Source organism: Neodiprion fabricii, chromosome 1, assembly GCF_021155785.1.
Source record: "Neodiprion fabricii isolate iyNeoFabr1 chromosome 1, iyNeoFabr1.1, whole genome shotgun sequence".
NCBI lineage: Eukaryota > Metazoa > Arthropoda > Insecta > Hymenoptera > Diprionidae > Neodiprion > Neodiprion fabricii.
Window position 1 is genome coordinate 21,801,817 of NC_060239.1, and position 23,939 is coordinate 21,825,755.

The 23,939-nt window shown below is 38.6% G+C and overlaps 4 protein-coding genes across 5 annotated transcripts; 1 reads left to right on the top strand and 3 right to left on the bottom strand.

Moving 5' to 3' along the window:
- The first annotated feature begins 1,777 nt into the window (after positions 1-1,777).
- Positions 1,778-3,793, top strand: LOC124181968. Of its 2 annotated transcripts, none has more exons than XM_046568740.1 (2): positions 1,778-2,520; positions 2,594-3,793. In XM_046568740.1, the coding sequence occupies exons 1-2, from the start codon at positions 2,154-2,156 to the stop codon at positions 2,815-2,817; spliced, it is 591 nt and encodes a 196-aa protein (XP_046424696.1). In that variant the 5' UTR covers positions 1,778-2,153; the 3' UTR covers positions 2,818-3,793. The 2 variants fall into 2 exon arrangements, with proteins under 2 accessions (XP_046424696.1, XP_046424702.1); XM_046568746.1 differs by having other exon boundaries at positions 2,607-3,793.
- On the bottom strand, positions 3,423-5,123 carry LOC124181960. Its single transcript, XM_046568733.1, has one exon. It carries the CDS (start codon positions 4,818-4,820, stop codon positions 4,005-4,007), a length of 816 nt encoding a protein of 271 aa, XP_046424689.1. The 5' UTR covers positions 4,821-5,123; the 3' UTR covers positions 3,423-4,004.
- A 10,667-nt stretch (positions 5,124-15,790) lies between these two features.
- On the bottom strand, positions 15,791-17,629 carry LOC124181002. Its single transcript, XM_046567102.1, has 3 exons — positions 17,086-17,629; positions 16,926-16,985; positions 15,791-16,806 (listed from the first exon to the last, which is right to left on the bottom strand). Exons 1-3 carry the CDS (start codon positions 17,444-17,446, stop codon positions 16,481-16,483), a joined length of 747 nt encoding a protein of 248 aa, XP_046423058.1. The 5' UTR covers positions 17,447-17,629; the 3' UTR covers positions 15,791-16,480.
- Positions 17,630-19,047: 1,418 nt separating this feature from the next.
- Positions 19,048-22,719, bottom strand: LOC124183991. Its single transcript, XM_046573293.1, has 2 exons — positions 22,038-22,719; positions 19,048-19,732 (listed from the first exon to the last, which is right to left on the bottom strand). Exons 1-2 carry the CDS (start codon positions 22,507-22,509, stop codon positions 19,341-19,343), a joined length of 864 nt encoding a protein of 287 aa, XP_046429249.1. The 5' UTR covers positions 22,510-22,719; the 3' UTR covers positions 19,048-19,340.
- Positions 22,720-23,939: the final 1,220 nt, after the last annotated feature.

Sequence of the window (23,939 nt, forward strand, 5' to 3'; positions counted from 1 at the left end):
CCCTCAAAGAATCGGACAACTGGCTCTATTCCGAGGAAGTAAATAACCTTATATAGACTCTGTGGAAACAGTAAAAAGAGCCTTCAATCATCTGGGAACTGACGCGTGACGATCGTGCGGTTCCTCCAGTTCCTCCGGCTGCCGTTCGCGATTCTTCTTCAAGATCAAGCCTCTCGATTGGCCGTGACATTCTGTATTTGTGTGATGATTGGCCGATCTAAAACCCGATGCTCAACGCTCACCGTGGGAGAGTTTATCATCCATTAGCGCATTATTTCACACTTGAGTTACTTCACCTGACTGTTTTATTACAGACTGTCCATCCCCGTAGTCATCCCGTTTCTTTATTTTCGTCCAATTCGTTATTATTTCTCCCAACTTTATTTAGGTATAAACTGGTCACCCAGAGTACTGTTTTTTACCTTGCAGCTGGGACAATTTTTCGAATCAAATAAAACAGACAAGGCTAGTAATAGGACAGAATTAAAGCATTGAAACGAGTATTAATTCATTACTCTGGGCGAATCTTCTACGTGCCAGCATAACTCTGGCGTGAAATTGGATATCGTGATCACTGGTAGTATTGGTTATGTTAGTTAAGTCGACTGTGATGAAAAAGTAGAATAGTAGTGGCAACCAGTCAGATCGTAAAACCAATTGCAATTCAACGATCTTATTACGAGCCGTTATTAATTAAAGCAAATGAAAAGTCGTTGGTAAAAACAAGTATTTATCACCAAAAAACGGTACACTGAAGAAAAACCGTAATGATGACGTTAAATCTAACAATCGTGACGAATTGTCGGGTCGACCGTAGACCACGTCCGATTACAGAGTCTCAATTTTTAGAATATAACAAAGAGGCGGATTGAAAGATTATTATGAAATCTCATTCGTATTGTGTATACGAAGTAAGAGACGTCAGCCTAACTCTAGCACTTGAATAAAATTGCTGTAACTTGTGGGTCAGTCGTTTCATACGCCAAGAGCTACGGTAATTGGGTGAGGGAGATGATGGACAGAAAAATTATATCGATGTCTAGGGTATTCATGTCATCATTCCACCTTTCGACGCCGTTGAAGTCAGCTCGTCTATCTTGTTCAAGGAAATCTAGCTTAGTTACATGATTCGGATTTAACTTATTTCGCCGTGTTATACTTTTGTCAGTCAAGATTGTTTCAATGTCAAGGATGAAAATGAAGATAAGTCCCCCAACCGTTGTGGTAGACTTGAATATAGAAAACACAAGATGCGATAAACGAGCAAAAACTTATTAACTATCAATCGATCGGTCGTTCCTTGCCATTGAATTTTGCCCTCCAACTGGAGCAGCCTACGCGAGGTACCGCAATGCCTGTGTTTTCATTCGTATCTGGTAATTTCTACATGAAAAACATTAGGACAGGAAAAAAGATATCCGAAGAACGATACACTGCTTTCTCGGAGATAACGTCACGTCCAGTAGAAGAAGATCATCTTGACGAAGAGTAGAGTAGCTCTGCACATGTCTTCGAGCTGGCGTTCTTCGAAACGGCACAAATCACATCGTGACCGTAACCCAAAATGCACCGCACCATTATTACCTCCAGGTAGACAAGCTGCCACCGTCTATTACGATATCCTGTCGTACAGACATATACTTTTCGTAATTTTTTTTTCACAGACCGCATATTTTCCCGTCAACTGAAGCGTGCCCGTCTTGCTGTTCCCCTACTAGCACCATACTGCTTCGGGCTGGTTAGTTCGTCGGCGTCCTGCGCTCATTGCGGATCTCCGATATATCGTATCGTAATTTCTAACGAAACCGATCGCCAAACTCGTAACCATGCACTCAAGCTGTTCGTGAACACTGGTCAGTTCTTTCCTTACCGTACGTAAATCGAGTTCCGGTGTTTCCAGTTCTCTAACACGGAAGGCCACGGAAAGTATACTCGGACTTTGATTCGTATTCCATCAGTCGAGTATGATCTCGTGGTTGCTACAGATTCTTCGGTTACTTGATTTTAAGTTTGAAGTTTTCTCAATCCAATTTACTCTTAGTTCAGTAACGCACAACCAGCAACTGCATCAGTAGACAAAGGAGCAATGGGATACATCGTAATGAAGTAAAAGCTCAGCTGGAATTAGCCAGAGATATTTGAAGCCACAAAATATGAAGATAAGAGTGACCTTGATCATTTTTATGTGCACCACCTTTGCTGCGAATGCTGATAAGTTTCCAGAGACAAAAGATCTGGCGAAGAAGTCCGAACCAAGGCACCGAGTGTACGAGTATTCAAGAAGCATCGAAGCCGTCAGCGTAGATTTCGGTAATGCAAATGGCGGAGGTCGAAGTGAAGTTACGAAGCATGTGCGCCTCTCCTACACCCCAGATGAAGAAGATATCTCAGACAGTATGGTCGGAAATCATATTCAGAAGGGATCCGAGAGGTCATTGCAGGTGCTGACTAGTACGAGGAAGAACTCTAAGCAGCCATCGAAAATTCTTGACTCTGATGGCTCGACCTCGAGCGAGGAAGGTGAATTCAATCGATCATTTCTCTTGATTTACGAATTAATTAAACAATATTTATACCAAAGTAACCAATTAAGGGTTCTCTTGCAGTTGTGTCGAGGAGGAGAAAGGACAAGATGGAGGATTTCATGATGCCACTCTTAGTGGCTTACAAAATGAAATTTGCTGCATTGATACCAATACTAATGGGTGGGATGTCACTGCTGGTCTCAACAACAGCTTTGGCTGGATTCTTCTTTTCACTGTTCGCCGCCGTGCTAGGACTCAAAACCGATTAAACATGCTATCCAAGGAAGGATAGCTCTAACGCAAAGAGAAACTGTATACTTTCAACCTGGAGCATCTTCAATTGTGCAGAGAGAACTTTGCAAGAAATGATCGATCGTGCAGCTGGGCAATGATTATATTTTGTCGATAACCCAAATGTGTAGGTTTTATTTACGCTTATTTCTACCTACCTTATGTTAGCTCGATATACTCGGAATAGCCAGATAAATCAAGCGCAAAATGTCTGGGTAAACGGGCTATCATTGACCATCATCAAGCTGCTCTAAGACAGCACTTTATTGATGCAAACAAGTGCATCAACCTGAGGTATTATCTGCGAGGTTGAATCGTGCGGCGAAATAACGGGAAAATATTCTATACGCATACAGGCGTAGATCAACTGTTACACAATAAAACAAGTTCAATATTATTTTAGATGATAAATATTTGTTTAATTTAATTGGCTTAACATTAGTACATTTGTTTTGTCGCGTTTTACATGTTTCGATCTGGATTAGGTGTATGAATGGATATGGCTTTTCATGATGTATCCAGTTATAATTAATCTCTTATTAGCTAATTTAAATATTCTTCTACAATACACGCTTGTTCCCCGTATATTAAGATTAAACGTGTTCGTAGTTTTGAAATAGTTTATATCAGGTAGGTATTTATTATATTAAATTAAGATCTTACCTACTTCATCTCATGACACTGATGACATTAAAATTTCTTACACTCTGTAATAAATAATTCGTTATTTTCAACAAAACCTAAATCTGACTTTCTGCTTCGCCTATCCCGCAAATAAAATATTAGTGACATGAACGCAATGTAGGGAAGTGTGGAGTAGATCTTTGTGAGCCAGGGGCAAAGCGAATTCAATACTAGCAGTATCGCAATTCTGCAAAGTGTATGAAGGTGTTGAATTCAACCTAACCTCTGCTTACATAATTTCTATTCTTCCCGACAGGCCTGAAAGTAGCAGTGAATAATCTTCGAAATAGTAATGTATTGGAAAAAATGTAATTAATTATAAATCGTATAACGAGATGCTACGATCTATAAGTAACGTTCATAATAAAAAAAACTCATCTCTTCAGCTATCTAATCTCTCTTTAGTTTTGTTGAAAATTATGTCGCGATATCAGAATTGCCGGATGTTTATCTTTTTCAGGAAGAAACTGTCTTCTATACTTGTAATTTTCGCCTTTTTCACAATTAACGGGAATCGTTGATTTGTCCTTTGTAGGCTAAGCTGTGAGCGAAACTCTCATCCGTCTGCTTGAAGCCTTCGGGAACAGGTACAACGGCGTCTAGACCCAGACTCCTCATGCTCCTATCCCAGCCTCCGCCGCCGCCGCCACCGCTGCTCTGCCAACCCCCACCGTGGTGCATGTCTCCTCCTCCACCTCCTTGTTTCTGCTGGAGCAGCTTCTTCAAGGCAATGATGAGGGAGAGGACCAGAGCTATTTTAGCAATGATGAAAGCTTTTCCCGCCAGCAGGAACAGGCCCATCATCCCCAGTGGTACCAGAGCGATCATCTTCATGCCCATACCCATCATCATCATGCCCATCATTTTCTTCATTTTACCACGACCTTCTTCGATACTTCTTTTGAGGTCAGTAGACGTCATTTTTGGCAGACTTATTTGTAGATCAAAACCGTTCATTAGAGAGGTGATCTTGTTGAACAGGATTGTGTTCAACGTCTCTTCTCTGAAAGATCCGGCTCTGCCTAGAGATTCGAGATCCTGTTCAGAGTAGCGCTGTGTATCTACATGATCGTTCTTGATCAATTCAACGTTTTCGATGATCGGTATGTTGCTGTTAATTCTCCCGAATCTATCGAGAAAAGAAATCGCCTTCTTCTTCAAACATGGCGAGAGACCGATGTCCTGCTGCTGGCACTCCTCGTACACACGAAAGGCGGTTCTATAGCCTTTTTCAATGATATCAGAATCATCCGCTGCCCTGGCAAGCTTCGACGATATCGTCAACACCAAAAGAAAACCGAAGCTTTTTGCGAAGGTCATTTTCTGACCGTATTTGAAGACTACTTCCACAAAATCGAATCACAGTATTCCAATTTTCTCCTACCACACTTAAACTGAATTGCACAATTAGTTAAATTTGTACCGGTAAAACTTTGAACAGTGAAAACTTCGTTGGCACACAGAGCGTTTAGTACCAGCTGACCACAGTAGGGATAACTTCAATAACTGACTTTTTATGCACTTGGCTGGGCAGAAATTTGTCGTTGAACGAGTATATGTATCCAGTATCCAGATTCGGTACAGCGACGAGAACACCGGAACCCTATACCAAAGGGATCGCAACTTCGACTGAATCTAAGCAGACGTTCGGCGAAATATATACTGTCAGATCGTCGGAGGGGTGGCATGTATGTGTTTGTGTGCCTCGAAACCATGCCGAGATAATAGTTCGTTCGTGCTCTCTATGATCGAGCGGAGGTGCGCGGGGATGTGACCCCAAAGGAGAATCTCGGGACCCTCTTGACATAGAGACCCATTGAAGGTAATTCACGTTTGCGTATGCTTGTGCCTGCAGCTCCTTCATCTCGTACTCTTCGTGTAAACAAAAGAAAGCGTGCGATCGACGAGAAGGACGGTGTACATGAGTTCGCGTTTTACACCGACCGACCCGCCAATGCGGACCGTAAGCCTTTTTAGTGCCTCTTACAATATAACTCCGTATGAAAAAAAAAAACTCATTCCCACATGGCAAATGGCCATTCGGGTAAGTAGGCACAATTTCCGGGTCAAGGGGTAAATAATTGTCATATAACGGATCGACGTATTCTAACGGGTAAGTGAAAACATCGATCGGATCTATCGGTTCATACTTATGTATCGCTTCAATTAATGAATGCATGTCACGTTAGAATTGGTAAAGCTGCGTGGCGAGGATCATTCCGTATCAAATCTTTATTACCGATAATTATCCGCATACATAGGCGGCTTGTCTTATCCCCATGAGAAGAATTTCTAACTCGCGGGTTGCCGAATTTACCGCATATGTATTCAACAAGGTACACGAAGAATCTGTAGTTGAAAATTGTGACGGATTTCACTTGAAAGTTGGGTCATTGTATGCGTATATATGTGGATTAGCAGGGAGCACGAGGGTACGTTAACAAACCCATTACCACAGTAGTTAATATCCTCTGTTTAAAATTAGCCACGGGAGCGAGTACGCGATGATTGAGGTGAATCATTCCAGCCGTTTCCCACGGGACCATCGTTATAAAACTCATCTAGCGTCAACGCTGTGCAATGTATACAGTAATTCCAGGCCAGGTCAGGAACATATTCGCGTAGGGTCACATGTGCCATTATTCCGCGCCTTCGGCGGAAAAGAGGCCGGTTTCTTAGGACAACGGAATTTTTTGACACCCGTCGCCATTCAACGACACAGATCTGCGGACGTAGATGCGCCTTCTAATGCATTCTGCTGCACCAGCGCTGCAGGCACTGCGATACTACTGATGATACTTTGACCAAGGATCTGAACAATTCCCGCCTCCAAATAGACAACACTTTCCCAGTCGAACATTTAGCTCGCACTACCTTTCAAGGATATGTTATGACCTGGCTTGGCTGAGGATCGACTTGGTTCATTGGACAATATCATATCTGCATGCTGTACACCGAAGACTGCTAAACTCGGGGGAAGCACTGCCTACCACTCGAGTTTGAAATCTTTAACCTAGAAAAATTGAGATCTAATGTGCCGTGCCCGATTATCGTGTACATCGTGCTCATCGTGTCGCATGAGCTGCTCTCATTGTAAAACCGATATGGTCTAGTTTGATTGATTATAAATCATTCGTATCTGTGTGACTTGAAAACCATTTCGAAAAGCTTCTTTCCTCAACTCCATATTGTGGTAGATGATGCTATTCTACGCTTGGCAAATACAAATATGTGTGCCGAAGTCCGAGTGGTCAAAACAGAAAACGCTTCCGTGTGACTTGAGTGTCGTTGACCAGATGACATCCAATCGAGGCTACAGCACCATCTGTAATGCTCTCAAACGAAACCAGTATTCCAGTCACAAAACGAACGCACTCGTACTTGTACGACGCGGAAAAATCTTCATTCCCACTCTTCGTTTACGAACCAACATACCTATTTGTGAAACCCGGAACTATGTCAAGTAGCTCTTAGGTTCGTATATCTAATAATGTACATAGATATATTAATAAGTAGTAGAAAATTTGAAAGAGACAAAGTCTCTGCCGTACTTGACTAGCGGGTATTTGGATGAACCTTTCACTTATAAAATGTGATATGGGAATCTTATAATTCAGTAAGGTAAGAATTGTGATCATGATCCGGTATCTTATCGCAATGTCACGCGAAACAGGTCTGGTTTTCGCGCGTTCTTGCAGTTTGCTGAAGTAACATACGGTCCTGACTGTCTGCTTACTATGTATCAATTATGCAATCACAGATATTTGCACATGAAATGAGAATAACTTGATTGAACGTTATAGTAGATTAAGCCTTTGCTAGATACTGTTAGTTCGTATGGTAAAGATAAAAAAACGAGCTTAAAGTTACTTCAACTCATTTTAGAAAATGTGAACTGTACAGAAAATTATTTTCTAATAACTTAAGGAACGGAAAGATTTTTCTTAAAAATATTCCGCTACGGTTAAAATTTTCAAAAAGCTTCTGTGTGTAGCTTCTTTTCGTCTAATATTTCAGTCCGATGAATTACGCAAAAGATATGATACACTGCCGAATGAAACGGAAATTAGTTTGCGCTACAAGTGAAAAGCATAATTCATGTTTATGATCTTAAGTCGTGAGTCCCACTAATGCTGCAATTATGGAAAAGATGACCGAAAAAGAACAAAGGTATATTTGATGACTCATCGAAAGTAAAGGAAGTAGTCCAAACGAACCACGAAGTCAGTCGCTATTACATATATACCTTAAGCTAGAATTCAGCCTTCTATTCCTGCAAAGTTCAATGCCGTATACTTATAGGTATATAGTTATATACCGTAATAAAGCAACATCTTTTCAGTGCATGGCAGAGTTCAACTGGTAGAAACGGGCTGGCGTTAGGATAGGATGTGGAGGCGGCCCAGTGGCACACAAAAAGAGAAGGTGAAGTTGGCAGATGCTTCAGATCTCGAGATAATTAACATATTTGACCCTTTTCTCCACTTTGATCTTACTATATGAAGTCGCGCACAATAAATACCGCGAGCATTCGTTCAACAGTATAATTTCAATAGTAAAATATAAAATCATTGCAATATAATGTATATTAGGATGGTCCTCCAAAACATTATTTTTTAATTTTGACCCCCAAATCGGCTCCACGTAGTTCGAAAACGATTCCCTAATTTTTCCAGATTTTTATCCCAATTCTAACCCGTGCCCCAAAGAGGATGGATTTCCCCATTCAATCCTTTCAGCGGCACATCAAATCCACACCATTCATTTGTATGAAAACTGGTATAGGGGGGTTTTTTGGGTCGCTGATTACGAACCTGAATTAAAAATTTGAAAATTCAAAGTGCCACATCCAATATGGTGGACCAAAACCCCAAAAAGTCACTCGATATTGCCATATTGCATCGAACATTTTGAATTTTATGATTTTGAGTTCGGATTCGTAATCAGCGACCTCGAAGACTCCCAAGTACCAAGTTTTATCAAAATCAAAATAACTTTTTGGATTTCGCTCCATCATATTGGATTCGCTATTTCGAATTTTCAAATTTTAAGTTTAGATTCGTAATCAGTAATCCAAGAAATGCTCCTATACCAAATTTCATCTAAATCCGTTCGGAAGATTTGACGTGTCCATGAAAGGGAAGAATGAAATCCACCCTGTGTGGGGCACGGGTTAGTGTTGACATGAAAATCTGAAAAATTGGGGAATTATTTTTGAATTATCTGGAGCCGATTCGAGGGGCGATTCGGTTGAAATTCAAAAATGACCTTTTTAAATACAACCTTAAATTGCAGATGTATATTCCGTATGTGCCTTGTGGTTAAATATGAAACACAAATAATAGACATTTTTTTTTATCATTACATAGCATCAATATAGGTATTTCTGGGGATATTTACATTAAAGCATACATCGACTATAGGCATATTATAAATATATTGAAAATACGTATTTACCTGCATCGACAGTATGTTACTGTTCCTCAAGAGAAACTAGGATAGTGCTTTTCGATACAGCATGATATTCTGATCTATTTTCCTATTTGGACATTCCAGTACTAAGCTTTTTGAAAATCACTTAACGAGAAGAAAAGTATTTGTTCCAGCTGAAGAACGACGCTTGCTGATTTGGACATATTTTTACCTTTCGCGTTTAGGACAAACCAAAAAATAGGGTCTTATCGAAGTATCGGTCAGTGAGTGTAGATATATATGTAAAATATTCACGGTATACTCGGTTACCGTTTAAGTTGAAAACGTCCCATTTTTGGGCTGATCCGACTTCGTGTTATTTATTTGGCACTATCATTTGGTTCGAGCGTAATGTCAGACAGTCTTCTTGATTGACCTAGTGTAAATTCTACGGTGAACTGGCTTACTCAAGGTGTCAGAATTTTGACGAGGCTCATTAAAATCAATGATAGACAAAAATCAAATATCCGCATGTTTCTAAAAATATAACAATCGGTAGATTGTTATTTGAACAACCCTTGTGAGCCTTTGTGGATTCACTGAAATCAAGAATAGTTCGAATAATTTGAAAATTAACATTAAATTACTATGCAAATCCGTTCGGTTTAAGGTTCGACAAAGCTATTGGATTTTAAATAGTTCACCTGAATTTATACTCACGCATACACGTGAGATAAGTTGAATGAATTCTCTCGTTGAAGAATTTTTCACAACGATGCACTTCTCACAAAGAAAAACAATGAAGAAGAAAATATAAAAAAAGCTCATTATACCGTTGTCGAGGTTACGCGCCTGCTGTCGGTAGTAGTGAGTCATGAATGAGTCTTGGTTACCACGCATAATTAATGATCTTACATGAACGATTAGAAAAATCAGTAATTTTCTCAAGAAACTATAAATCGGAACCGAAGTCATATCATCTTCAGTGTATTTGAAATTGTGCGATTGATTCACCTGATACGAATATGGTGTGCGATCTAGCCCATTAAATTAAGTTCACCAATCAATTTTCAATTCAATTTGTAACTACATTTTTTCATTTGATTGCGTAAAACACTGTGAGCAATCTAGAGACGTGAAAAAAAATTCCACAGAAAACCTATAGAAAACTCATTCGCATAACATTCAATTGAATAATATGCATTCAAATTGAACAAATAAAGTATTCATGTCACCGGAATTTGAAAAATTCTCTTCATTAGTGTGAGTCTGAAAATTTAAAATCGTGTTACACGTTCCGTCATCGCCGTGCAAACGGTTTCTCGGTGCATGAATAAAAAAACGAGAAAATGAGCGGCCGTGTGCAGTAACGCTGCGCTTTACCAGATGGTGTGTTATTTACCTGCGGAAAAATCGAGTGCAGAACCTTACTTGTGCAACGCTGCGCATCGATAGAGCAATATACCCTAGTTTATAAAAATCAAGAACATGCACTTATTCATGTATACATGTATACAATAATCTGGTTACATAACTGTCGTATGTGCGTTTGCTCTCCTTAAAATAGCCATAAAAACTGGATAGCAACCACAGCCTATCAGTGCAACGGTTCTTTGCCGTAGACTTGAACAATCTGTCTTAGGGATACGCACACAGCAATCCAGCTTCTGAAATTTATTTGCGATTAGTTTCCATTCCCAATTCGTACGGCCAACTGTGCGTATCTAAACAATCCTTACGCAGCTAGCATTTGATAAATTCCAAAAGGTAATAAGAGTTTTGTAAAGCAAATACTTACCGACTAATTAATAGACAGTTGTCATACGCATCTAACGTCTACATGCCATGTTCACGCTCTGTATGCTCCACGCTACTCTATATATATGTTTAATTATTTTCTCAGCTATAAAACAGGTTAACTTTTTATTGACTGGTCAGTCAGTCAGCGGGTCTCGCAACTTAGAAGACAAAGATTTCTTTAATTTTAGTAAAATGGATAGAGGAGTGTTCGTTATTCTGCTACTCGTTTGGGCCAAAGTGGAAGCCTCGAACACGACGTCAGGATCCAGTTGGACCGTAGTATTGAGAGTGTTTGAAAATTGTATCGACAAAAATGATTCACTCGGCTGCTTGCAGCAGAAGGTACTCAACTTTGCAAGCCGCATCACACAGGCAAAGAGCCTGGAGATTCTCGAAGGATTTAAATTCGTACGAGACGAAAACTTCGCCAGAAGCACCAATCATGCAGAATCAACTGATCCGGAGAGCACAGCTTGGAGTGATCAAATCTGGAACAAGATTTGGACGTTCTTTACTACCCACAGTGTCGAAGTGAACATACCAAAACTCTATGAGTTCAATCTACATGAAGGTAAGTTTACGATTTAAATCACTACAGCCATTGGGAACAATAAAAGGACTTGCAATGAATAAGGTTTGCCAATTTCTTTTAGCCCGCGGGAAAAAGGATAAAGGCTACGGCGGAATGCTGATGATTGCTGCAGCTGCTAAGGGTGCCATGATTTGGATGGGGATGCAGGCGATCGCGGCGCTCGCTGGCAAAGCCTTGATAGTTGCTAAGGTAGCTCTAACCATTGCTTCGGTTATAGCGCTGAAGAAGCTGCTTGGTAAGCATGAACCATAGTTGCAGAAATTTCTATCCCTTGCATCTGATTTCAGTCTTCCCGGGAAAGAATGAATATATCTAATTTGATCTAATGAGATCGAGTTACACCTGAGCCGTTACACATAATCAGATCTAAATTTGATCTTTATCTAACCTGATCCAACAAGGTATAATCTAACTTATTTGACCGAACTGCAATTTATTTCATCTTAACATGTACTAAATATTACATCTGACAAGATTTAATTATACTTTAGTCACAGCCTTTGGACGGGTTCTTGGGTAACTTGAAATTTTCAAGATCGTTTCGAAAACATTTGGCTCGACTCCTGGTACACTTTAGCAAGCGACAAACCCAATGTTCTTAGCTGTAAATGTATTTTCGATATGACGACACTTTCCCTAACATAAAATGTGACTAAATCAAATAGACACAGACAGATAGTGTGATTATAGCCAAGCAGATGAAATCATATGTCTATACATATGATTATGTGTACAGGTAGACATATTTAAAAAAAACAAGATATATTATCTAACTTAGCAATATATGAGATTGTGTCTGGTTAGGTCCGATTTAAAATGATGAAATCTAATTACACGTAATATTAGATCGGCCCAGGTATGATTGTATCTAGTGAGACAAATACCAGGACCAATTATATCTCCTATTCCATAATATTATGTGTATTTGGATCTGACAATATCCCTTACCTGATGTAACCATGTATAAAATATTTGATATAACATTATTGGGTATAATCACATCTAATTTCGTCCAATCGGAACTAAGATTTGTTATGACAAGACTTATTTAAATAGATCTGAATTTTTCCGGGTTCTATGAGGCACGTATATATTATTGTTCGCACCTTGGGCCATCCCTTTATCCGTTTTCTTTAATTTGTCGATTTCGAGGGTCAAGACCAAATGTAATTAACGAAACCTTAACCTCTTCAGAAGGAAGTGGTGGAAAAACTTCGTACGAGATAATCAAGCACCCTCAACACACCTACGTGCAGACGCACAGCTCAAGCCACGAATACGGAGGTGGAAGTCACGGCGGCGGAGGCGGCGGCGGAGGCGGAGGATACGAAGGTCATTACCGCAAGCGAAGCATCGCCAGAACCAGGCTGAACAGAAACCCGGAACCGGAACCGTCTGGTGAAATAACTGGGCCATCAGATGCCTGGAGATTTGAATTGTCAAACAAGCATCCCAATGTCGGCCTTTCGAGTGTTTCAAGCAGCCCGAATAGTGGCGCCCTGAATTATGAGGGTGAAAAATATATTTTGTACAAGCACACGGCAGATCAGGGTCAAAGCGGGAATTCCGAACCCGATCGTTTTGGTTTCGGGACAAAAAACACGAATGATATTACGGAATTGGAGAAAAAAACGTTCGATAACAACGATAGAGAGTTTTCCCCGTCACAACTGAGGAGATCGTTGTTTACGAAATTCGTTTGAGCCACCAGTTTGTTGCTGATATTAACTCATATTTATATTTATATCGATGTAGGTACAATTATTGTTGAGAGAAAAAGGCTTTTTAAAAAAAATTTTACATTGATATGTAGAAGATTAATCTATTGTTTTGTCATATATAAGATAGGAGAGCTGAGGATGATCACACTGATCATGTGTACACATATTCTGTAAGAAGGAAGTCGCAATTACATGATTCGATCACACTCTTCATTACATATGATTGCCACACGCTAGTTAGTTACTTGATATCACACTTCGACATGATATTTAATTCATATTCGAATATACCTACTTTTCAGATCAATAATTTTATCCCTTTTTCAATTCAGATATATTATCCCATAAACAAGAAATGCAACCCCTTAAAACTCCTTTAAATAAAAGAGCTACATTGCTGAAACCTTGCCGTAATGTATCGATAACGCGAAATCAATCGTCGATTATTCCGCAGTTACATTGCTGCCAAAATTTTAAACTTTGCACGAATGCGAATCGAAAATTATTCAGTAGTCTGATGGTTTGCGTTTGAAGCGACCATGTGACCTGTTTCATAAAGTATCGGCTCGAATGAAGTTATTGAGTCCATTTTACAGTGTATCAAACAAGAAAACATTCAGAGGCAGCTTCCTCACACCAATTGTGAGGATATATTTTCATTCAATTTATGCAAGAACGTTCGCTTCCAACTATTCACTTCGTAAAGGATAAATATTGAAATAAACTCACTAACGTAAGTTTTCGGTAAAGTATTGAACTTGTTTTATGAAAAAAAATCGTAGATAAGTCCCTTTTCGTAACATTACTTTATTGTAAGCTGAAAGATTGGATTTTGCTCGCAAATCCGTTTCTCCCGTTCGATACTTCAACTTGAATGTGTATACTAATTCACTGTATATTCTTACCGATTAGGTAATCTCTGAATTTTGAGAAGTAACAGCGAGAATGACAAAAAAGAAAATATTCCCCTTCATTAGTACAGATAGCAAAATACGAGAACGCTCCGGAGCTTTCTGCAAAGCAGCATCCTGAAATTTCTGGCAGTCCAGTGTGCGGCGCACTCATAGAAACTCGTTTCACCTTTCAATCGTAACTATTTTTACTATTGTTTTTTTGAGAAACCATATCATATTTATTCGCGAGTGAAAATTCATGAATTTTTTCGATGAAGAACATACTAAACCGTCATCTGTAAGTCTGAAAGTTATTATTCACCTGTTCATTCACATCATCATCGTATTTTATTGCTGTAGCAAAGTCGAAGATGTGCAAATTTTTTTAACCGTGTTCAATACGTATATCAATTATATGCATTTAAACAGAAGTCGAGTCGTCTCACGCAATCATAAATATTTTCGTGAGGATGAAGTCAGGTGCAATCGTTGAGCAAATTCTCAACTTGACTTCGGCAAAACAATGTTTTCATTCAAACTCATATACAGTAAGGTTTTTATTCATATTTAGGTAATTGAGGTTCTAAAACACCTGCTAATTGTTGAGTTTTGATAAACAGTATAAGAACACGACTAAAGTCTCTGAATGCGAAATAAAAACGATGCGATTTTTCGTAAAAGCTAAACATCTATTGGTACATTAGCCAACTTGACAATATTAGTCGTACCTGCGAACGAAATAATTCACCAAAATTCAACTGTCTCGAAATATTCGCACAGAAAGCAAAATCAATTCGTTAAGACAATTACTGATAAGAGGTAATTATTTGTTATCCAGTCGAATTTTCACTGCGTATCGTATATTTGTAATGAGCTCACAATATAATTGCATTTGTGCTGCAGGTTGAATTACGTACGTCATTAATACAAATTCTTAACCATAGGCTTATGCCGCACTCCCTGCAGCAGGTTGGGTGAACAAAAAATTAACACAAATGAGTTCCTTGTCCCGTTAGCTCCATAAGACGTTTAAGACCTTTCAGCTAATATTTGAAACGTACAAATTATATATAATTCGGACCTTAAAGCTTCTTTGAGCTTCACGGACATACCTCGAAATTGGTATCAGAATGTGGAATGAACTTGCGCTTTAGAAACTGGGAATCGCGCCGAATTATGGAAGTGTTTTTCCGAGAAGGAATGAGTAGTTGACAAAGAGTATTTTTTAAGTATTCACCGCCAATAATAAATGAGTGTACACTCGTATCCGGTAAAACTTCCTAAATAACGAAAAAATTTCCCACCTTATCCAATTATTTCACTTCTTACGTCAATTTTCGTTACCACCAATTTCTTAACCTAATCAAGTACGTTGTTTTGTTAGTTTATGTCTACGATTTCTTAACGCAATCAACTTTTGAACAAGTAAACAAGGAACTAATTTCCGCGATAAAAAAATTGTGGTCAATTACTGACTCAATGGTGTAAAACCACTGTGTTACCGACCACTTTTTTGCACAGTGGTCGACTACCAGTAAGTCAGGCTTCGAATAAATATTGGTCCCAGTTTTGAAAGAGTCTCAGGATTCGTTTTATTTAACATCGAAATTTTTGAAATTTTCTTGAGACGTGGAAAAACTTCATCTGCTTTAACGAAATAAAAGCGAATAGCGTTTTGCAAAACAATCTGACAGACGTTTGAAATGGATCAAAGACGCAAAAGTCAGGTCGTTAGACAGTAATGAAGTAGACATGGAATGCACTAATATTTACTATGTGTAACCCACAAGTGGTGACAGTGCTATTTAATTATAAAAACCCACGCTTGGAGGAATTAATATGATATTCAAGTACCATACATCACATTTTGGGTGAAATTTCACAGAGTTTATTGTTCAATAGCTGCCAGTAACCATTACATTTTTATATAATACATAAGTTTTCAGTGTATCGGAATGTATTAAAAAGTACTATACACCAATTTTATTACAAATTACTGCACAGTGCTTTCCAGAATACGAGATCATCCAAGAAAGTAGTACGTTTTGTAGTGTCGCGCAATTTAGTTAAAGCTATAAAAAACCTTGGCGACATCAAATAACCACTTTCATCACTGACGCTGATTATACCCAACGAACTGTTTAGCGAAATGGGAGAAATGATGTGATTTAAGGCCATTATGTTTATATGTATTAAAACACTTTATGAAACAAAGACCGCACGTGACTTGATAAAACAGGGGACATGAGAATCCACTTGATTCAGAATAGTGTAATCTAGGATTTCAAACGAATGATTTTCAGGTCACTCAAACAGGCGTGAACATACAAAACTTGACATATGCACCCATAGAAATAAATTACTAAAATAATAAATATTAAATTAGGCGTAACAGTTTACCGCTTATAATCTACGTATATCACTTAGCAATAGAACGTTTCGTATTTCATCGAAACTATAGCCTTGCTTTCCACTAACATTATGCATTATTCCTGCTGTACGTTCGTCAAAAATGTAAACGAAGATGTATCGTCGTACATACTACACGGATTTAGAGTTACTTCAACTCTGAGACCTTTGGCCACTGTAGGCCAAATCTTGTCCGCCGTTTACCGCACCCGTGTACACTGGGTACATAGCGCTGTTTCCGGTCAGATTGGGTCCTCCAAAGGATCGTTGCCAGCCCCCGCCATAGGATCCACCACCTCCACCCCCACCTCCATGGTGTTCCGTAGCTGTTGCGTAGATAACTTCGTGTCCGCCGCCTCCGCCGCTGGCCAACTTTTTCAGGCCAATTATGGCGCTGATTACGAGGGCGATTTTCGCCGTCAAAAGTGCGGTTCCCGCAAGAAATGCGATCTTGCCCATTGCCAGCTGCGCCATCATACCTGAAACGGACGGATCGTTACGTTTGAACGGGAATTTAGAAAGATGCTTACTGCACGCATCCGGGTAAACATCGTATCGATTTTCGGTTAAATGATTTTTATTCCACTTGAGATCTTACCAGCCATTGCCAGTCCACCCATCATGAGCATACCACCATATTTGTCCTTCTTCTTACGACCTGAAACGAAAAAGGGTGCAACGAATTCGTGATTGGACTTGATCGAACCCGCGTATTCTTGTTATTATGATGTTAGTGGAAGAAGAGAATTTTGCTTCACCTTCAATTATGTTTCCGGGAATAGTGAACTGAATGCTTCGCGAGGAAAGGTACTCGTAAAATTTCCTCTCAAGCTGATCGTCCAGCGTGTCGTTCTCCAAGCTTCGCGAGTCATCCGATATCACGACGAACTTTGGATCCCTCTTTATCGAGATCAAATCATTCAAAGTGTAAACTGAGTCTTCCTTCACCGCAGAATCGAGAATATTAAGTGCCTTCCGTTTGAGACAGTCGAAGGTATTCTTCTCTTCGGCACATTTGCCAAACAGCTGAGTGTATTCGTTCTGAGCGGCAAGCGAGAGACGCGAAAAACTCGCAAGCATGATAATCAGTGTGAAAACGACGGCGTGCCTCTGCATCATTGCTATTTGGCCGAAATAAATTGACACAAAAATGTACAAGTTTCAGAACCGATTCACATATAAGACTGAAATGTCAGTGTTGTTAGTTCGGATCGAATACGGACTGCGAAGACACTGTAATAATTCACACGAGTAAATCACTGCGATGAGATTTTTGTCCGTTGTGTTGATGTTTATGACGGCTCTGCAACGTGACTGACATGCTGGGTCTATCGAAAGAATCTTATATACCCATTCGTTGTATTACATGCTCACATCTGATACACATGTCTTTAACGCTCTAGCAAAAATCTTCTGAACCAAAACATAGCAGTACAGTCCTTTGGAAAAATATTCTCGTGACCCGGTTGCCAAACGAGCCTTAAAAAGCCGTTGCACAGAAGGTGCAGAAGTTAATTAAAATGAAAGGGTAACCCGTACGGCGAACAAGTAGATCGAAAATTTTCAAGGAGACTGTAACGGAAGCACTCATGGAGTTGTTACATTTTCGCGGCAACAATTGCGGAAGGACAGCTCCTTTCAGAATACAGTTAACTAGATGGCGTGTACATGTGACCTCGTCCGAAAAATAGTACGTGAAAGACGCTTATACTGTAAAGCACATACAGCACGCTGCAGTGGGCTGCAAGAAGAGCTCAGCAGAAAATTCGGGTAGATGGTCAACTAATCCTATAATAATTGATAATTGAAATGTACGCTAACAGAATCTTTTCTCATTTTAGTAAATCCGCGTATGCTGCATTAACTTGGAGACTACAACGAATCGTTATACATAAAAATATAGCTCAAGTGAATGGTTGATGTAAATTTGCCAATGTTCGCAAGTTCACACTATATCTGATAATTGCCAGCATTACAATTCTAACACTACAATACGATTGTTTGCTGGAAACAGTTGAAAAAATGGTATACGGTCCGTGAGAACTACATGACATGCAGTCGGTACACGAATACGCATGCTAGTGAGAAATAAGCAATAACATAAGTAAAGTAACTATATCCACTAAATGTTCTGTAAATTATTGTTCATTTACTCAACTGACTGTTTTATTGTTTCAACTACATTGCTCCAAAAAATTAATGAGCCACCCACTTTTACTTGAAAACATGGATCATTCCAAAATTGCTTAGCATATCAAAAATATACTTAATATATATAATATATTAAATCAAATTTTGAACTTTATATTATCAGTTGTGAAGTGTTTTTTTCAGATCTGGTCAACATTATTGGACATATATTTTATGAATCTTAGTTTAAACGACATATTGGGTATGTCAAATTTGTAAAGTGAGCTCCTACTTTGAAGTACTGCACAAGGAAGAATAATAATTAATTTCCTTCGTTGCTGGAATAGCTAATTTCGAGTGTCAAGTATTTTTTCGGAGGACTTTAATTTATTTTTCACTCACTCTTCAATGACCAAAAGTTATCTGAGAACCTTGATTAAAGTAAACATGCTAAGAAACATCAGAGATGGATTTTGTAAATAAGTCTTGAACCGCGAGTCTTTCTGACGCAGACGACAAATGAGCATAGGTTTAGAAAAAATTGATAATTCAGACTAAATATGCAAAAAGCATTTTGTGACTGATATTTCTGGACCTGAAACCCTTTGTCAAATAATATTTTACATTCTGTAGGAGCGAAGTTAGACAGCCTTGAAATGATACAATCTTTTGTGTAAAAATGTATCCGCTAATTTTTGTGAGCCGTGTATAAAATACTTCCAAGGTGTAAACATTCAGCGAAAATAGTGACAGACAAAACTGCATTCCCGGTAAATCGTGCGCTTCTCATTCGAAACTTTTATTCAAATATTAGTGAAATCGTTCTGTACAAAATTACAAAATAAGATGCCTTATAGAAATACTTATTATTAATTATTAGTTACTATTGATCTCTACCCCATGCAAAGTTTCTACTCTCATCCAAATTTTGGGATGCTCTGTCCCTCTTGTATACGTTAAGTGTCTCTCTGATTACGTGCTGAAACGGATTGTAATCGGGGATCGTGGTATACTCCTTATAATTGTAGTTTGGTACGTGGTTGTAATAATCCGATCCAAAACCGTATCCCCCACCGTGTTGCGGCCCTTGTTGTCCACTCCCATACAGGGAATTCCATCCGAAAATACCACTAAGGAAAATTGCAATTTTTGCCAGTACAAAAACTTTCTTGGCGACGAGCAGAAGGACCCCAAATAAAAGTGGTATTAAAGACACAAGGTTGAACTTGAATCCCAGAAGAAATGGCAGTATGAGATTCCTCACTATCGCTTGACCTGAAAAACAACATCGGTTTGAGTTGATGAAAAAATTAATTTCTACTTGGTTGTATGTACTTTAAAATGAAAAGCTTGTATAAAAAGGACGTCATTTTAAAAAAGCATATTTATCAAGTGCATATATTTAATTTATCCAGAGTATGAAAAAAAATATATAATTGACTACAAGCCAATAAACTTTTGTTCTTATACCTATTGCCAGTATATTTTCGCAGTACACTCCAAGATTTTACATAACAGTCGCGTGATACTTTTAGGATAGCCTTTGCAAACGTCACCTCAACTATGCGAGATTTTTTCATCATTTAATCTAGAATGGTTATAATAAACAGAATTCCGTGAGAAGAATCGTTTGATCATAAAGTTATCTACGAAGAAAAACGATCCTATTCGATATTTGACAATTGTCAATTTACTATTTTTCTATGAAATCTTCTTATCTCTAACTGCAGACTTCCTAAAATAAATTGAATCGAGATTAAACATCTGCCCATGTCTCTAATCGCTTCTCTGAATCCAGAAAGTTTCTGTTTGTATTCAGTTAAAAAAATTACGTTGATTTATGATGAACCAAATATTCAATATCAGTGACATTCATAGTCAATAACTTGACTACCATTAAGGAAAATGGCAACTCATTTAGAATTTTTGAAACGCGTAGAAAAAACTATTTAAAGACCTAGTTATACATTAAACTTCTCTTTATTTCGATAATAGTTATTACACTTTAAATAGCAACTTTTGGTATATTCAATACGTAAAAACATACGATTTTTGTGAATCTTATGTTCAAGATTTTTACATTATTCTACTTTTGGACCAGTCACAACAATACTTAACGCTTCTGAACCTTTTTTATAGTATACCTTACGTTTATGCAAAAATAAAATAAATCTTTTCAAAACCTTTAACATCATGTATATCAAATTGAAGATGTAAATAGTAGTTCTCGCATATTCAAAGACATTTTTTAGAGTTTCTTTTGTCAAGAAATCGTAATTCACTTGCAAAAATGTTCACAGTCTACGGATTCCAGAATGATAATACATTGTCCTTCTTCAGACCATAAAAGTTTTCAAAAAAATCGATGGAAATATCACTAATAAGGTTTTTGTTCGTTTACATTGTTACGTGGACACGCTCGGATCTTATAAACTCAATGGAAGTTCCCACATTATAGCGCCGCCCGTGAAGCACTCGAAACTAAGTCGCAGTTTGGAAACTTTCATGGCTCTTTACCATAACTTGGCTGTTAACATAGAATAACGTCCGAAGTAATCGACCGTCGGTAAAACAGTTGTGCCGTGCTGTGTCTTAGTGGCAGATCACTGAAAGAAGTGGCGCGACGATTTCACGATTTCAGATCTTTGGCCCACCTCCGATGCTTCTGCGCCCCGTAAAAATACCATAGCGACATGTACCTCACGTTCACGACCTCAGTACAAACAGAATTGAATAGGTCCAAAGAAATGGAATTGAAAATCTTGTAGCCAATTTTGCACTTTGTTTGATGTAGAACTATTCCTGCTGTTCTACATGAAATTAAGTGAAATATACTTTGATTTCAACGACTGACGATGTTCAAGATTACTTGGAGTTTATGGACCGTACCGATCAAAGTTAGGAATAAAAAACGGGTTTGAAAAATTACCAGCAATGTTATTTGTGCGTGTGATGGTTAAATCAAATGAAACCACATCCCTACTATATAGTAGAAAGGAATCTAAGGAACATCGAACATCACAAGTTAAAATATGAACAATTTAATAAAAGGATTTGTAATTAGACCGTTTAAAATTATTAAGCTCTGGTGCTATTCATCCGATCGTAATAGTTTTTCATATTTTGAACACCGTGGATATTTTCAGAGGTCACCTGAAAATATTTAGTAAATAAATACGTCCAAAATGGATGAAAATAAATTTGCGTAGGTAAAACTATACTCTAAGGTGAAATTTCTTGAATTTTTTTCCAGAAAATCTATGGGGTGAGGAAGAGAGACGGGGTTCCATGAGCAGAGATAACGCAAAAATTTTAAAATCTTACCAAAAACACTGAAGTTTGACCATTTTAAACATTTTATTTATGAAACCTTTCACTCAAATCATTGATATCTTGTAGCTCGTGTCATTTGAATTTGCTAGGACTAACTTTTATTCCATGATAGGGATATTGTTCTGTTCGTATTCATCATCATTGGGACAAAGAACATTGCAGAAGATATTTTGAATCGATTTGTTTTTCCTTCTAACTTTTTATCCGAACAGTACGGCTCATTCATCTTAGATCACGCTATGCTCACCTGTGCCAAGTCTTCTTTCGGAGTATGACTCAGTCCGTTCATCCAGAACAAACTCAAGAACACCCTGACCATTGATCATTGGTCCGACCTGCATAACCAGGCCTGGATACAAGGTTGCAAGATCCCATTTTAACCCCCGTTGTTCCATCAACCTCGCACCCGCCTTCAGTATATTCCCAAAGTCCTTGGGATCATAATCTAAGTCCAGCAAGTCCCGATTCTGACCAGTGACTCGTTCCAAGTAGAAGTTGTCGACTTTAATCTCATCCTGTTCGTTGATGGACTGAAGGGTGCTAAGAACCCCGCGATTAACGCATTCCATGGTGCCGATTTTGTCAGCCAGACAACTTCCCAAAGTTTCACCAAACGTCCCTGGCTCATCGACGACCAACTTGGACTCCGCTTTCGGCTCCATTATTACCGAAACACTTTTTGAAATTATTACACAAATACACAGCAGCGACAACTTCATGATAAAGTTAGGGGCTGTTTGTCTGATTTCGAATCAATGATCTTTCGTGGAATTCTAATTATCATACAGGTTAAACAGATTGAACTGCTGCATAATTTTTCAACCGATCTTTACGATCGTTGCAGTTCAGAGTGAGCCTCAGCTCTACGCTCCGACCAAAATTTTTGTAGCCTAGTTTTCTCAGAGTCACAATAAGCACTGCTCATTCTTTGAGGAAAACGAACCCTATATATATACAAGGACAATGGATTTTCACAGACGACGGAACAATCGGTTTCACTCCAAGGCTTTGCCCCTGCGAACCAGGGAGTATAAGCGTGGCAGCGAAAGTACACCATTTCATTCCAAACGCCGGATGCGATCTAAGAGAGCAAAGTTCCGGTAAGGATCCTCGCTTCGATTGGCCTGCAGGAACACGGTTCGCCGATTTTCATCTTAATCACTTTCCGCCTCCGCGTATGAAGTACGAATGTATGTACTAGCCACAGACGATTATCGTTATCCTTTCTTCGACAAGCGATACAGTCAAAATAACTCTCTCTCGAGTCCACCTACTAAACGTACGATACACTATCTTTACAGATCGATACCACGTACGAGAGAGTAGCCAAGCATCACCTTGAATAACGGTTCTTATTTGAGTACAATGACTGCATTTTTTCACCGCATATTTAGGCACTGACGATTAAATTACAGCATGGTGTATAAAAAAAAGTTACAACCGAAAAAGAGAGGAGAAAAAAAAAACGTAAACGAAAGAGTTAAATAAAAAGCAATTAACCAAATTCGTGCCATTGGCTTACTTCGTAAGGCGCGCGAACCGTGCTAAAGGTTAATACCGACTTAATTTGTGGTGTGGTAGAAATTTCCACGGGCACCGTAAGTTTATTTACATCGCTTGCGGTACTGAGATGTCGGTTGATGCTTATGGGACGCGAAAACATAAAGCCGATTAAAAGGTAAGTGTCGATCGTTGCGTTATACTGCAATAATATATCGATATTTTGTCGCTGTTCGATATTTTTCATATGTTTTTTTCGTTTTACATCCTTTCATCAATCGTCTACCGAGCAATTATCCAACCTTTAATAAAATGGGCCATGACGGTAATCTCAAACTTCAGCTGCACATGTCCCGCTTGGCTCGTTCGACTTTCTCTATATTTGCGCAGACGGACAACGTTTCTTTAATTACCATAAAGAAAGTGCATATTTGTAACATTACGCCAGTAGAGGGTCACCATTTTTAACAGTAAACGGAGAAGAGGAACTAGGATGGTTGTACAGAGAGTCAGGTATGATGATGAGAGATTTTTTTTTATATATAAAATGAGTATTTATTCATAAATAATATAAATATGGCAAATGCATGGCACCAGGTGTAACCTGGCCAATGACATGTACACGATACAATAATTAATGATAATATAA

Bases quoted from the DNA above. Each gene is read 5' to 3' on its own strand.
- LOC124181002 (XM_046567102.1), bottom strand. From the start codon at position 17,446: ATGATGCAGAGGCACGCCGTCGTTTTCACACTGATTATCATGCTTGCG. The intron at 16,986-17,085 runs GTGAAGCAAAAT...TTTTCGTTTCAG, and splicing joins TCCCGGAAACATAATTGAAG to GTCGTAAGAAGAAGGACAAA. The intron at 16,807-16,925 runs GTAAGATCTCAA...CGTCCGTTTCAG, and splicing joins GGGTGGACTGGCAATGGCTG to GTATGATGGCGCAGCTGGCA.
- LOC124181968 (XM_046568740.1), top strand. From the start codon at position 2,154: ATGAAGATAAGAGTGACCTTGATCATTTTTATGTGCACCACCTTTGCT. The intron at 2,521-2,593 runs GTGAATTCAATC...TAACCAATTAAG, and splicing joins CTCGACCTCGAGCGAGGAAG to GGTTCTCTTGCAGTTGTGTC.
- LOC124183991 (XM_046573293.1), bottom strand. From the start codon at position 22,509: ATGAAGTTGTCGCTGCTGTGTATTTGTGTAATAATTTCAAAAAGTGTT. The intron at 19,733-22,037 runs GTGAGCATAGCG...GTTGTTTTTCAG, and splicing joins CGAAAGAAGACTTGGCACAG to GTCAAGCGATAGTGAGGAAT.
- LOC124181960 (XM_046568733.1), bottom strand. From the start codon at position 4,820: ATGACCTTCGCAAAAAGCTTCGGTTTTCTTTTGGTGTTGACGATATCG.